The sequence below is a fragment of the Microtus ochrogaster genome, chromosome 1 (assembly GCF_000317375.1).
Source record: "Microtus ochrogaster isolate Prairie Vole_2 chromosome 1, MicOch1.0, whole genome shotgun sequence".
In the NCBI taxonomy this organism is placed as follows: Eukaryota; Metazoa; Chordata; class Mammalia; order Rodentia; family Cricetidae; genus Microtus; species Microtus ochrogaster.
The window spans coordinates 18339830-18354285 of record NC_022009.1 but is presented as its reverse complement, the minus strand read 5'-3'; the positions used below and the strand labels follow the sequence as shown (position 1 = coordinate 18354285).

Below are 14456 nucleotides of genomic sequence, written 5' to 3'. Positions count from 1 at the left end.
TATGACGGTGTGTGTGTGATGGTGTATGACGGTGTGTGTGTGATGGTGTATGACGGTGTATATGTATGATGGTGTATGACGGTGTGTGTGTGATGTTGTATGATGGTGTGTATGTATGATAGTGTATGATGGGTGTGTATGTATGATGGTGTATGATGGTGTGTGTGTATATGTGTGATGGTGTATGACAGGGTGTGTGTGTGTATTTGTGTGTGTGTATATGTGTGTGATGGTGTATGATGGTATCTGTTGGGGGTGGTTACAGGAAAGTAAAAGGCTCTGCCTGCCCCTTTCAGTGGTCATAACTATCACTGGCAAGCTTGCGATGAATGGGAGGAGGTTCTGCTACATTGTTGGCCTCTGACCAAAGGGGAAGAGAGAACAAGGAGACTTCACCAGGTCCTGGGGAAAGCCCGGCCCTCTCATACAGCTTGTACAGTTGGAGGTAAAGGGACTTTGGTCCTGGGGTTGGTTTCTGGGTGCAAGTCTTGATCTGCCCATACCAACTATAGGATCCTGGGAAAGTTATTTAGTTATTTAGCAAGTCATTCTTCAGTGACCAGTTCCTGAGGGGGAAGGCCAGGCGATCAAAAAATAAAGAGATAAGAAAGCTTAACATCATGTGGGGAGATGTATTGATTGATTGATTGATTGATTGAGACAATCCCAGAGCCCAAGCTGACCTTGAACTCACTACAGAGCAGAGGATGACCTTGAGCTTCTGATCCTCCTACTTCCACCTCACAAGCTGGGACTGCTGTCACGTCCCACCACAAAACACCATGTAAAGCTCATTGCACTGCTGCATTGAGCTGGTTCCTTTGTTTTCCCTCTCTCTGCCCAGTGTCCCATCCCAGGTAGAGGCCTGCTCCGTTTGTGTGGCACTCTCTGGGCTTTAAGGAACACTGTCAGATGTTTGGACAGCCTGAGCCAGCAGCAGGGGCCTCTGCCACCCCATAAACTTACAATCCATAAGTCCCCCCAACCTACACAGTCCTTCTACTGCCCCCTAGCCTAAGCACCTGATAAGATCACCTCTTCTTCACCCTAGTCCTTCATTTGTGCCACGAATCCCTTCCCGTACCCACCCTGACTTCAACAGCTCTGCCCTGTGAGTTGTGACATCACAGGGCACCCATTATGCCATGTAGGTGTCTCCATAAGCTCGAAGCAGGGGAGTCTGGCCGAATCTGGACTTGGCTGCCAGATAACCTGCCGTCTCTGACTCAGGCTTCTTATCTGAGACATGGGGACAGCAGCGCAGCGCCCAGGCCTGCTGTGAGGGTTGAAAGGCGTGTAGCAGGTTCATACTGGCAGTCAAAAGTGCTCTATCCTTGTCCTTCTTCAACTGTTCCCAAACCAGCAGTTCCCAGCGACCTCCCAGCGTCCCAGCATTAACACACACGCCAAGCGACAGACACACTAACAGACAATGGTCGTCTGAAGCCTTTGAGTCTGGGTGAGATTTTTACGGTAACAACAGACAATGACTAGACAAGTTAACACATTGCAACAACTTATGGCCACTAACAGCTTGTACAGGAGTGCTCAGAGCCACTCTGCTGGGCTGCATCTTCATCAGAGCCCTAAGAAAGCCCCAAATGTTCTTACATCCACAGCAACCTGCTTTCAAGGAAATAAGAGGGAAGAAAGACCCGGGGGAGGGGGGAGAATGAATCACCCCTTTCTTCCTACACCATACAGGTTCCTGCTCACCATGGCCTTCTGGCCATGTCCTGATGACCGAGTTCAAGTCACAGAACCCATGGTGGGAGGAGAGAACTAACTCCCATCACGTGTACTGCGGCAATCACACACAGGCCCCCTACACACACACACACACACACACACACACACAATAATAACGGTAAATAAAATAGATACATTAGTCAGCTGTATCTATTGGATATTAAAGCCTATCCAGTCTGTAAAAGAGAGATGAGTCACTCAGCAAAGGCCACTGCACAGAACACTGGACTAGTTCATGCAAGGCCCATGTTCAACAGCCTCTTTCCAAGTTCCTTTCAGACATAGCCAATCGGTCCCTTTCCCATCCCGCTTGGATTGGGCTTCAGAGTACTCAGCGTCATGCTCCAGCCTCCACTTCCACAGAGTCTGGGCCAGAATTACAGCTGAGGCCTATCTGTCCTCCTGGCTCTAACAGGACAAAGATGACACACCAAAAGGAACAGGCTAGAGAGCAAAAGCCATCCTACCTCCATTGCTCCCCCTCCTCCTCCTAAACCCATTTACATGACAGTGAAAACCTAGAAGGCAAGGAACAGAAATACTGATTTTAATGATGGTACTAGACTAGTGCCCATGCTGAGAGGAGCTCCGTGCCAAGGATGATGGGGAATTGGGAACCGACAGCTCAGCAGCAGCTGGAATGGGAAAGAGTCATCCAGCAGTCAGGGTAAGCAAGACACGGGCCCCACTCCTCCCTCAATGAACCTCTTTCCTTAGACAACTTCCCAGCACCAGAGAGAGTGTCAGGCACTTATGCAGGCCCCGGAACTTTCCAATGGGAAATAGGACATAAGCCACATATACAATTCAAACTTCTCTAGTAAATTTTTTAAAGCGGGGTAAAAGGGAACAGGTAAAATTAATTTCAATAGTAGACTGGAGGCTGGGGACTCGGCTCATGATACAGCATGTGCTTGGCATGCATAAGGCCTTGGGTGCAGTCCCAAGAATTTGGTACTGGGATGTCTCAAAGCTTCAAATAGTATCATTTCAACACAGGAAAAAAAAATTAGTGAAGTTATTTGAATTTCTTTTCGTGATGCTGTCTTTGAAATCCAATATATATTTTTATAGTATGTTCCAATTTGGATACCAAGATTTCACTAGAAATAGCCTGTCTTGAGAATTCATAAAAAAAATTACAGTTAAAAATACAGATCCCACATAGAGATATTCTTTTAAACATTCCCAAAAGTTTTCCAACAACTGAAATCAGTGTCTGTTTTAAAGTTTAAATCAATAAAAATCAAATAAAACAAAAGATTCAGCTTCTCTGAGAGATACAGGTGATGACGTCAAGGACTGCAAACATGTGGGTGTGGATCTGGGGAAGGCAGCTCTGTCCACCTACACAGAGGTGTCCGCCTTGCTCCTGACCTTGTAAACCTTCTCAGAACCTTGGGGCTGGCTGCCCCTAGGATTCTTGCCCAGGCCTAATGCCCTGCATCCTGTTGTCCCACCTCTGTCTAGGCCATTGCTTGGCCCACCTACCTGCCCAGTGTTGACTTCCAGATACTCCGGCTCTATACTGACTCCTCAAACAGGCCCCCCCCACCTCACTCTGAACTCCAGCCCACGTTGCCTGTCCAGGTGTGGTACAGGGACTCTACTTATCTGGGGTTTTTAAGAGATGCTGTATTCTGTTAAACAAAAAAAAAAAAGGGAATATTCGCAATCTTGAGGTACACCCAGGAATGAGCTATCATCTCGAGATTCCTACTGTTCTTGGGGAAAGCCCTGACAATTTTCACATTCTCATGGTGTGGTACCAAGATACCATCTGTATTCTCCCCGGAAATCCCTTATCGCTCGCTGTTCCACGGTACTTTCCAGAACTGCCTTTGCCCTGTCTTTTGTTTGCTTCTTTATCTGTGGTTCTGGGTTGGTGAATGATTTAGGTGCTGTGCTTTGTCCTAACCACTGTGCTCCTCCAGGCACAACAAAACCACAACAGACATCACTAATTGATCACATGTTCCTTCTCCATGAGCCTTAGAGTGAGCTCTACCTCAACCCCTGGGATACTGCCCCAAAGCCCCGCCTCCATAACCCAATCTCAGAAAGCAGTTCCACAGGAAAGGAAAAAGGATGGCTTCACACAAAATAACAAAAAAAAAAAAAAACCCTGTCAACTCACAAACACCAGTTCCCCATTCCCATCCCCAGAGCTGACTGACTCAGCAATGATGGAGAGTCACACAGGTCCCCTCCAGCAAGGGCACCTGCAGGCCAGAGCTTCAGAACGTCTTGCAGTGAATTGCCCTGAGACATCAGCAGGTCTCTCTATCTGCATCTAGAAGCAGGGATCCAGAACTGCTGTGACAAGGTAGACATAAAATTGAACTCTGGAAGCAGTGTCTGGAAGGTCATGGTTGCCCGTGCAACTGACCTGTATGACCTCAACCGCAAAAACAAAGCCTTGCAGCCAGTCAGGAACGCACAGGAACACACAAAGCCCATCATCCATCATGTGAGCACCGGGGAAGCCACTTGAACCTCACTGAAAACAGCTGAGTGGGGTCCCCTGTCCTGCTGGCCTTGGTTGCTCCTGAACAAGTGCTACCTGTTCATCTGGGGACAGCTTCAGCCCTCAGAGGCTCAGGTAAAAGAATCCCAAGGTCCTGCCTGTATTGCCAGAAAAACGATTCTAGCATCTCAGCTGGACCTGAGGAGAATACCACCAAGGAAACAAAGGAGGGCTTCACCAGATACCCCGCTGAGGCCCTCTGCAACCCACACAAAGCACTCTCTAGAGCCAGGCCTCCCGTCTTGCCCCATTCCAGGACTTCAAAGGGCCCCTTTCTCCTGTGCCATTAGAGGCACCAGTGCGCTCCCTTCCCCCTCCTGAGTCCCACACCACACATATCACACACACACACACACAACACATGATACCACAGGACACAGGCCACATCACACACAAACACATGTATAACACGCTTGAAACATATGCCGCACACCCACACACTGTGCGTGAGTATTTCACTAATCCCACACTCTAAGGACAAAGTGTTCCAAGCCATAGAACATTAAGAAACAACACTTGCAAATAGATTTGATCATCTTGCTGGAAAATGATTCTGAAATGAATGACACAGTTCCCTGACTTGCCAAGCTGGCACACCAAATATAATTTATCACTTCTTGGCGATTCGGGGATGCATCTCTGAGCCTGTCTTTACCACGGCCCTTGAGGCCTAATGATCCGGTCTCCACCTCTGGCTGTTTCCTCCTGGCTCAGGCTGCCCTAGCCAAGGACACCATGCATTACAACCTCCAGGGATGGGGCTTGCAGTCAGCTGTTTGGAACACACAATCTCTCCCTAGATGTCTGCATGGCTCCGTCTCTTTCGATTCAAACCTCTGCTCGAATCCCAGCTTACCAGAGACACCCTTCCTGGCCCCCTTCACCCATTTCTCTGCCCTCCTACATGGCTTTATTTCATTGTCACACATCTGCGGCTACCTATGTCTTGTCCATATGCTTATTGTCTGCAAGGACCCAAGCTCCTGGAAAGCAGGGCTATTCCTGTTCTTCTAATGCTCATAACAGTCCTGGCACATAGGACGTGCGCGGTAAACAACTGTCAAGACAGTGACTAAGGGATGCATTCGGCATTTTACCAGTGGCAGCAGTCACTCCTATTTCGGGTTGGCTCTTTGCTGTCATCTGTTTTCAGTATGTCTGCAGCTCCCAGGGATTCCATTATCATCCCTCTGATGGTCTCCTGTATCTGTAAGCAAGGAAAAGCTAAAGGTGGCCAAGAGATGACCACCCTGCCGAACTACTCAAAGGATGTTGATGTTTTTTTTCCCTGGCTGTGACCTAAGGGCAATCACACTTCTGTCTTCTTCTAGCTAGGTTCTGGGTACAGGTCCTTGTAGCTTCCTTCTGGTTGTGAATTGTTGAAAGGTCTTAGTCTACCCGGGGACACTTCTCCAAGCACACCCTTGCACATCCCAGATGCACTCAGAAACCTTCAGCAGAAGCAGCCACATGGCTCCACCAGTCAGTAGATGGCTAAATTCCTTATGGAGAGGTCAAAGTTCCCAGCACTCCAGGAGACTGGCTTTTATATGCCTGGCCCTCTGGCCTTATTTTCTCCTTCAGGAAGAGGAGGTCTTGAGCCCAGAAGGGCTTTGCAGTCTGAGCTGGAAGGGACGGCTGAGATAGAGAATGGAAGTGATTCACCTGGGGATACAAGCCCCTCGGCTGCAGGGCTGAGTTTACAGCGGTTCCCTGGGCATCCATTCATAGCCTGTCTGCATCCCGCCCCATGTATCACCTTCTCAAGCACCAGCCTCAGTTTCTCCTGGGCCAGTCCCCCTGTAGGGCCATCAAGGAGCCAGGGAGAGTCTAGGATGGCCAATCTCACACTCTGGGCACACTAAGAGTTTGTCACCCCTCTGTGAGCTGTGACAATGTTTTTGACTATCAGAGAGCCATGCTGAACCCCATGAAACAGCAGGAGGAGGCTTTCCCTGGAACTGACTTACTTCCAAGCCAGCCACATGTTGTTCAAAGGAGCTTTAAGCATAATATAGAAAAACAAAGCACAACAAACAAGGTTCTTCTGTTTGTCTCCTTACCCAAAGTAACCCTAATCTCCCAATCATTCCTGGTTTAGATGTTCAACAAGGTCCTTTGGGTGGTTCCGAATCTCGGGCCAGACTACCCATGGGTGTGGCTGAAACCTGGGCGATAAGGACACAGGCAATCCTGAGCTGCTGCCTCTTCCATAAGCCAGCGGTTGTGGGTGGGCGTGGGGCGTGGAGGGGAATGTGGAGGCTGGGGTGACCTCGGGGGTGTGTGCCAGGCCACATTGTCCTAGAAAGTAAAGGCTAAGCAAGACCCTAGTTGAAAGGACAAGTAATTTGCCAGTGGTACCTAAGTTGAGTCAGGAAACAGATGTGGGATGCATGAAACTGCCAGGCAAAAACCACCAAAGTACCAAGGGAGCATCTGGAGCAGGACATTTGCTGAAGCCCCACCCCCTGGCTATTCAGCTGAGCAGAGGACCCTGCTGGCTTCCCCCCTCCTTCCCTGCTGGGCTGCTCTGAAGAAATAGAGGGGCGGAGCACACAGCAGCTGAAGGTTCCTTTATTCACCCTCCTCCTCCCAGCCCCAGCAAGCGAGGTCAGGCCTGCTTCTCAGGGCGCCCGGTCTCCTGCTGTGCAATAATTGGACCCTATTTTGTGACAGTGAGTCTTTTTTTTCTCCCCTACCTGCTGCTATTGGAAGCATTTATCTGCTGACTTGGGCCTGTGGAGAGACACCCTGGTGGGCCTTGAACTATGTAGGCTGGTTCTGCAGGAAAGCCTTACCTTCTGTTGCAAAGAAATCTCCCTGCAACTGTACCCACCAGCCCCTTCTGGACCCCGCTCTCCAAAGGAAGGTGGTTCTAGACCCACCTCCAGGTGGCAAGGAGACAATCAGCTCAGCAGCAGAACTGAACCTCACAGTGGCCACTGTGGGCACCCATCCACAACCCACATGCTTGTGGGCGTGTGCACAGATACACACACACCAACCCGCACACCCGCCTTTTCAATAGCCGGCCTCTGTTTCCATCCTAGGTCTGTCTTCCTGCCAGCCTATCAAAGAGCCAAAACCCAGTGATGTTCAAATCTCTTATATAAAGTAGCAAAGTACACTGTGCCTGCAACCCCGGCCCCAGCAAGGCTGAGACAAGAGGATTTTCGTGAGTTCCAGGACAGCTGAAGCTACAAAATGAGAACCTGTCTCAAAAATAAGATCAAACAGCCGTGTCTGCATAACCTTCTGAATACTTTAGAGCATGTCTAGCTTCTTTTTTAATATTTTATTTTTAATTATGTGTATCTGTATGTATCTGAGTGTGGGTTTGTGCAATTTGAGTGCAGTGCCCACGGAAGGCAAAACCTGGTTCCTCTGAAAGATGCTCCTAACTGGTCGGTCACGTTCCATGTCTGGATTCTTAAACAGAGATGACAATGTAAATGTAAAAGCAGTCCTTCTAGAGCACCCTGTACAGAATGACAAGGGGGAAGTGTGCACATGCTCAGTACAGACACAATTTCCCTCCAGTATTCTGACTTGTGAAGCCGAGTGCACAGATGTAGATCTGAAGGGCTACCTGGGGAAGCCAACCAGGATTTCGCCAGGGAAAAGCCAGCACAGCAGATCTAGAGTCTTAAACACCCAGATCTAGTGCGCTCACTCCACAGACTGTGGGGAAGCCTCAGTTTACCCCTGTGCTGATTGCACATTCGTTGGTACCTAGTTCATGGGGCTGCTGTAGGAGGGAGCTCTGAGCTACAGCTTGGGCAATACTTGTCCTATGTCAGAAGTACCAAATGCTTGCCGCTATCATCAATGTCACCCAGAGCAGGCAGTTAACACAGGCTGGACTGAGAAGCCTGAATCAGTTCTCAGAGCCGCAGTATGAGATTGTCCAGTGCAAGCCTGACATCTAAGTCAATCAAATTTGGTGCCCCCCGGGGTCATTAATTGACCTCACATGAAAGCTTATTGCCCCTGTTCATTTCTGGAAGGCCTGGGTCTCAGTCTGTCCGTCCCTTGTGACTTGTCGGCTGCTCTGGGTTCCCCGAAGAAGCAGGCAGGGCATAAATCTTCAATCTTCTAACTGTAATGAACTACTTGGCTGCAGGCTCCCCTCTGACCTTAAGGTGGTTTCTTCCATTATAACATGACAGTTCCCTGGACAGCTTAGGTTGCCTTGCCACCCAGAGCTCCCTCCATTGTCCACCTTAAATGGTATTTTTTCCCCATCTCAGAGCTTCCTCTGCTTGCTGAGCTGACAAATACAGCCACCACAGAAGGAAGCCAAGTCCCTTAGGCCTCCCAGCATCTAGTGGGGGATCACTGGATGGTGGGGGCTACGGTTGTGGCAGAGAAATAATGGGATTGATGGGGGGATGAGGAGCATCCTAACATGCATCCTGTGTCCTTGGCCCTCTGGCATCCCTGTGAGGGCTCTCTCCAACTTTGGCTGCCTCTGAGCTACCCCCACATCCCAGGAATAAAACCCATGGACACTTTACATCTGAACACACTGGCAAAGGGAATTGTGGGTATTAGCGGTTTTTCTCTTGCTAACCTCTTTCTCATATATAGGGCCTAGACAAATTGAATACAAAATCATTTTCCATCATTTGGACAAATCATATTCCCACAGTTCTAAAATGTACACATTATAAATAAAATCCAAATTCATTATTGAACCTTAGTTCTCAGAGAACAGCACCAGAAAAGCCACCATCAGTGTCCCCTTCTACTAGCGATGGAGTTTCCTGAAAGACCTAAAGGAAAGGTTACAACAGAACCTCCTGACAGCTCATGACTGACTATACTGTCTCACAGCACCCTGGAGAACCTCCAAAGAGACTTTCCTCCTTCTAGAAATCCACCCTCTGTTTATTAAGGCACTAACAAACCCGGCCAATTATTTAATCCAGGTTGAACAAAGACTAGCAAAGGTCCAGAGATGGTACTTTGTCCGTGGCTACTCAGCACTGTTTCAACTTCAGGATAAGAAACTCCTGTTGAGCCAATGCGTGGAGATACTTAGCTGCGATCTTAATACCCAGGGGACCGAGGCAGGAAGGTTTTGAGTTCAAGGCCAGCCTGGGCTACTGTGTCTCAAAAAACAACAAATGAGCAACAAGGAAGATGAAAGAAAGGAAGAAAAGAAAAGAAGTTCTGGTTCACAAAAATTCATGCCTAAACTTTTCATGTGTTAAATAGTTTTGTTTTCAAACAATGTAAAATGAAATTCCGTGTAAGACTTTGGCCTCTCACTCATCCCTGTTAGAGAACTGGTATACGGAAAACCTGAATCCTGAACCAAACAACCACAGACTCCAACCCTGGCTGCTTGGCCTCCTATATCAGCTGGCCTCCTCTGCCAGTGTAGATCAGTATAGACTCAAATGGATGCTTCCAAATATGTCCCCTTGCCCAGCACAGGCAAGGAAAAGTAACAAACCTTGTCACATGGTAAAGCTGCCAGAAGGGTGGAAGTCAGCTTCTCCCTTGAATCCTAACTTCCACAACCAAATCTTCATATCCGAATTTGTGACACACAGGCTGAGAGCAAGACAGAATATGGAGACTCAGGGCGTCTCTGAGAAATTTGGCCATAGGGTTGCCATGCCGACAGCCCACAACGCAAACAAGCACTCCAAGGTCCAGAAGTAACTTGGCTGGCTTTGAACAGGCCAGGCAACAGAGTGAAGGCAGAGCTGCCTCCAGGACCAGACTCTCACACAGACCCTCCCTTTCCAGCTTTAGCTCTGGTTCCCAGGGGAGTGGTGATGATGTCTGTCTGACTTTGCTCAGCCTCTGACAACAGGGCAGGCCACCTCATTCTCTAAGAATCTGAAATTATGGCCCAACTCAACAAAGAGATGTTTGGAAATGATTGACAGTGAATAGTTTATCAAAACTTTCAGAGAGCCATCGAATCTTTAGCAACACCTGCCCCCTTTTAAGTTCAACAAAAAGTCCACCTCCTGAAGGCGCTTGAGCCTGCGTCGCCTTGCCTTTCTGCCTCGGCAGGCTGGAGCTGTGGATAAGTCAGGGGACTGAAGCTGGAGCTGTTTGTTCACTGCTCCTAGTGAGCAAAAATCTTGTTGCACTCCTTTACCAAAGAGGTACTTATTAAATCCGGCTGTGTGTATCAATGTGGGGATGCAAAAGGCATCCCGCATGGTCCCTGCGTGCACCGCTTACATTCGGCTGAGAATCAGGTGGAAGCGAGTTACTCAAGATAGGAATACAATGCATCAGGCCCGACGCTGGCAGAAGAGGCATCTCAGGCTAAAGCCTAAGAATAGCGAGTGCTCTGGCTGTGCTCCCAAGTAGCAAGAGAAGGCTCTGCCACCCAGTTCCCTGGGACTCCCATTCCTGCCTTTTGCTCTGTACCTTCACTTCCCAGTTCCCAGGTATCTCCCCAATCCTCTCCCCACCCCCACTTTACACTGAGCTTCGGTCTATACCCCCTACCAGCAACAAGTCGCCTGCAGGAATGAGGGGCAGGGAAGTGTTCACAAGTGTCCCCCCCCCAACTTGTAAAATACATCCCTCAAAATATTTGCTGGATCCCACCAATAGCGCCCCCACTAAACACACATCCCAATCTGGGCGTCTCATCCGAGAAGCACAGGAGACAGGTGTCCCAGCCAAAGTCAGGGTCCGGACTTCTGCATCAGAGGGTATAGAAGGTTCTTTGAGATCAATGCTCTCTTCCCCTGTCTCCTACCCCTTCCCCTCCTCCTCTTCCAGATGACAGCTACCTCCTGACAGGTCATCAGAGAAAGGGGCAGGGAATCTGGCCAGCTGCCTCACCCCTTTGGTGCTGGCCTTAGGCTGTGTAGAGCAGGGCGGAAGTCATCAGAACTAAGAATAGGGCATCTGAGACTCGGTGTGGGAACTCACTGGAGTTTAGAGCCACCAATGTTTTTGTTGTTCCTGTTCCAAGCAGTCAGTCCACATAAATCTCAGGGTCCTAGCATGTATAGGTTTTTCCTCCACTCTGTCCAAACATTGGCAAGGGTTTTGGACGCCATGCCCTAGGTACGGGACAAGTGGACAGTCTCAGCATTATTTGCATAGATGCACCCCAATTTTGGAATCTAGATTAAAACACAAACCTTAAGGCCTAAGGTCTCCTCCCACCAGGCCCAGAAAGCAATCCTATCTGTAAGTTTTTACTTCTTTATTGGTCTGTTTTTGTTTGGTTTTTCAAGACAGGGTTTCTCTGTGCAGCCCTGGCTGTCCTGAAACTCACTCTGTAGATCAGGCTGACCTCGAACTCACAGAGATTGGCTTGCCTCTGTCTCCCAAGTGCTGGGATTAAAGGCGTGCACCACCACCACCTAGTTTACTTCTTTTTCAGTACGGTGATGTGAGAGAATCTGGGGCAGGATGGGTATCTGCAGAACCATCCTCATAGTCTTGGATTTCGCTGAAAATACCTTGTATTCTACTGGGTACAGGTGTCAGTACTCCTGACCTTGTGCCTTCGGGAGAAGCTCCTGTCTCATCATCTTCCAGGTTCAGATTTTTCCGGGTCAAAATGGCACCCTCCCCCCACTCTCCTACTCCCTCACAGGTCTTTGCTCTTCCTTCTGGTACTGATTGCACTAAGCTGCCCCTGTCCAGCAGAGTGTCCCTAGAGGTCACCTGCTCCCATAGGAAGAACACTCCCTTCTCAGCGGTCTCCCGAAGAATCCCACGTCTCTTTCCTCAACAGGTGCTGGGCCTGGTAACACGAAACCATCACCAGCCGACCAGGCCAAAGTGTTGACAGAAACGCCCCCTACAGGCTCCGCAAGCCCCCACCGGGGGTCTACTGGGCAGCTAAGTCCTCCCCCTACTCCCGGCCCTAGTTCTGCCCCGGCTCCTGGAGTGCTACACCGCTTTTGTTTCCACGGCTAGCTCAGACGTCAGGAGGGTGATCTAATGAGAGGGAATTGCAGAGCCCAAGAGCAGATACTGTCCCCTTCTTCTGCAGACCCTAGTGATGGGGGAGCGCATACAGGACAAGCCTTCTCCCGGTCCCCGGGGAGCCAGAAAACACCTCTGGGGAAAAAAGTGGTCAATATCGAAGAAACGGGTCCAAGTTGATCTGGGATGAGGAGACATTAAGCCAAGAGCTGCGCTCAGCTACCATTCCATACCCACGCCGCCACCCGGCGTCCTTTACCCCAGAGGCTGGAGACAGGGTGCGCACCGCCACCTACGCGCTCTTGCTGCGCTCTGCTCCCACCACCCGCTCGCTGCACTCCAGGGCCAGCCACCCTCTGGGGATGGCAAGGAGCCCACAGCCCCCCAGTCCCCAGGCCCGGCAGCGCGGGGCCGCGAGAGCCGCCACGTTCCCAATCGCGCGCGCACGCCGGGCCCACCAAACTTGCAGCACTTTCTCCCTGCCCCCACACGCTGTCACCCTCCCTGCATCCAAGCACCCTGGCCCCTCCGGGCCGGCACAGGTTGCCATAACAACGGGCAGGAATTCTCGAACATATACAAAGCCTGAACGGCTCTCGGGGCACGCAGCCCCCGGCCGGGCCCCGCTCCCTGGGCTAACAGCGCAGGGGCAGAATGCGAGCTGCCGCTCACCGGGTGCGCAGAGCGTACTCACAATGAGCGGGATGGTGCGGTCCTCGCGGGGCTGCTCCGATCTCCCGCCGGCCCTCTGCGCGCCGCGGCCGCCCGAGGATGCTGCATGGGCTCGGTTGTCCTGCCATAAGTAGTAGAAAGTGCCCAGGATCCAGGCTACGGTCAGGATGGCGATGGCATTGGCTCGGATCTTCCTCATGGTGGGCGGACTGGCGCCCCGCGTGGGGCCCGGGGCCGGCGTGCTCTCAGGGTCGGGGCGGAGGCGCTCACTGCCCCAACTGTTATCGCTCGCTCCGGGCTGCTCAGTCCTGCAGAGCAGAAAAAGGAGAGAGGTTGTGGTGGTGGTGGTGGGGGTGATAGGAAGAGACAGGAGCGCGGAGCGATCCTCACGGTCCTAATGCCCTTCAGCCCCGAGAGCGCGCGGCCCCGGGCGCCCATTCATTCGCGCGCCTAGCGGGCTCGGCGCTCCAGACGCCGCGGGCGGCCCGGGCCACTGCGCACCGGCTGAAGAGCGCGCCCGCTGGGAAGTAGCGCGAACCTTCCTCCCGCACCCGGGGCCTCGGCCAGACAGACACCCGAGCGGAATGGCGATGGGCCTGAGTCGGTCTCGGCTCGCAACGCTCCGCTACCCCTCTACGGTCCACTGCCCCCGCGCGGTCCTGGTCTGTCTATCCACCCACCCCACCCCCACCCCACCGCCGAACAGCCCTGAGTCACCTACGGTGTTGCGCGACCCCTGGCCTTGGCCCGAGTGGCGTAGCGGTAGTTTCGGGCGGCGCTGTGAGCTGCGCTCTGGCGTGGGGTTCAAGGGTGTTCAACTAGTCCTTCGAAGGGGGCAAGGCTGGCTGGGAGGCAATCTTGACTCTGCACCGGAATCCTCGGCAACCTAGCATTCCCAGTCGCCCCGGTGGTCCGGTGAGGGAGGAGGCGTGGAAGCTGATGCACTTGACACTCGCGGAGAGCCAGGTGAAGCTGCGCTGCCACACAACCAAAGCAAGTAAAGGGATGCAACTACTGGACATCCTTCACTAGCTTGGGGGCTCCTAGCTTTCTCGTAGCTCCCTTCCACTCCGGCTTCACTGTTCCCTGACTAATCCTGATGCATCATCACCAGCCCATTAGAATGAAAGGGCTATAGAGGCCACGCCAAAGGGCAGAGCCCAGTCTACAAGCCTTCTGACACTTTACAGACAAAGTGCAAAATAAAGTGGTGACAGACGTCATCTAGATTCTGATTCTGCAGAGGCTCTGGGGTTGATAAGAGGTGAGAAGCAGGTGTGAATAATTCAGACTCCAGGCAGAAGACAGGACGGGCTAGGGCCTGTCAGGCATAGGAAGACACTCAATGAATAGCTGTGAGATACCAAAGGACATACTGCAGAAGAAGAAACAATTTATTGCAAAGCTGTCTTCGGTAATGAACTATAGAAATGATTCCAGGAAGTATAGTGTTGCAAAGTGGTCTTTAGGAAGGCTTCTCAGAGACGGTGGGTGAATCTGGGGGATGGGAGGGTAGGTGAATCTGGGGGATGGGAGGGTAGGTGAATCTGGGGGATGGGAGGGTAGGTGAATCTGGGGGATGGGA

General features: G+C 51.2%; 1 protein-coding gene across 2 annotated transcripts in view; it reads right to left on the bottom strand.

The window, feature by feature from the left end:
- The window catches only part of Galnt16 (polypeptide N-acetylgalactosaminyltransferase 16), an 84806-nt gene extending 70785 nt beyond the window's left edge, over positions 1 to 14021 (bottom strand). The window contains exons 1-2 of one of the 2 annotated variants that reach the window (XM_026779814.1): positions 13593 to 14021; positions 12894 to 13179 (exon numbers count right to left, since the gene is read on the bottom strand). In XM_026779814.1, coding sequence (XP_026635615.1) covers positions 12894 to 13070 — 177 coding nt within the window. In that variant the 5' untranslated portion in view covers positions 13071 to 13179; positions 13593 to 14021. Of the gene's footprint in view, positions 1 to 12893; positions 13345 to 13592 lie in introns of those variants that run through there. The other variant, XM_005343272.2, reaches the window with a different exon arrangement.
- Between the last annotated feature and the right edge of the window lie 435 nt (positions 14022 to 14456).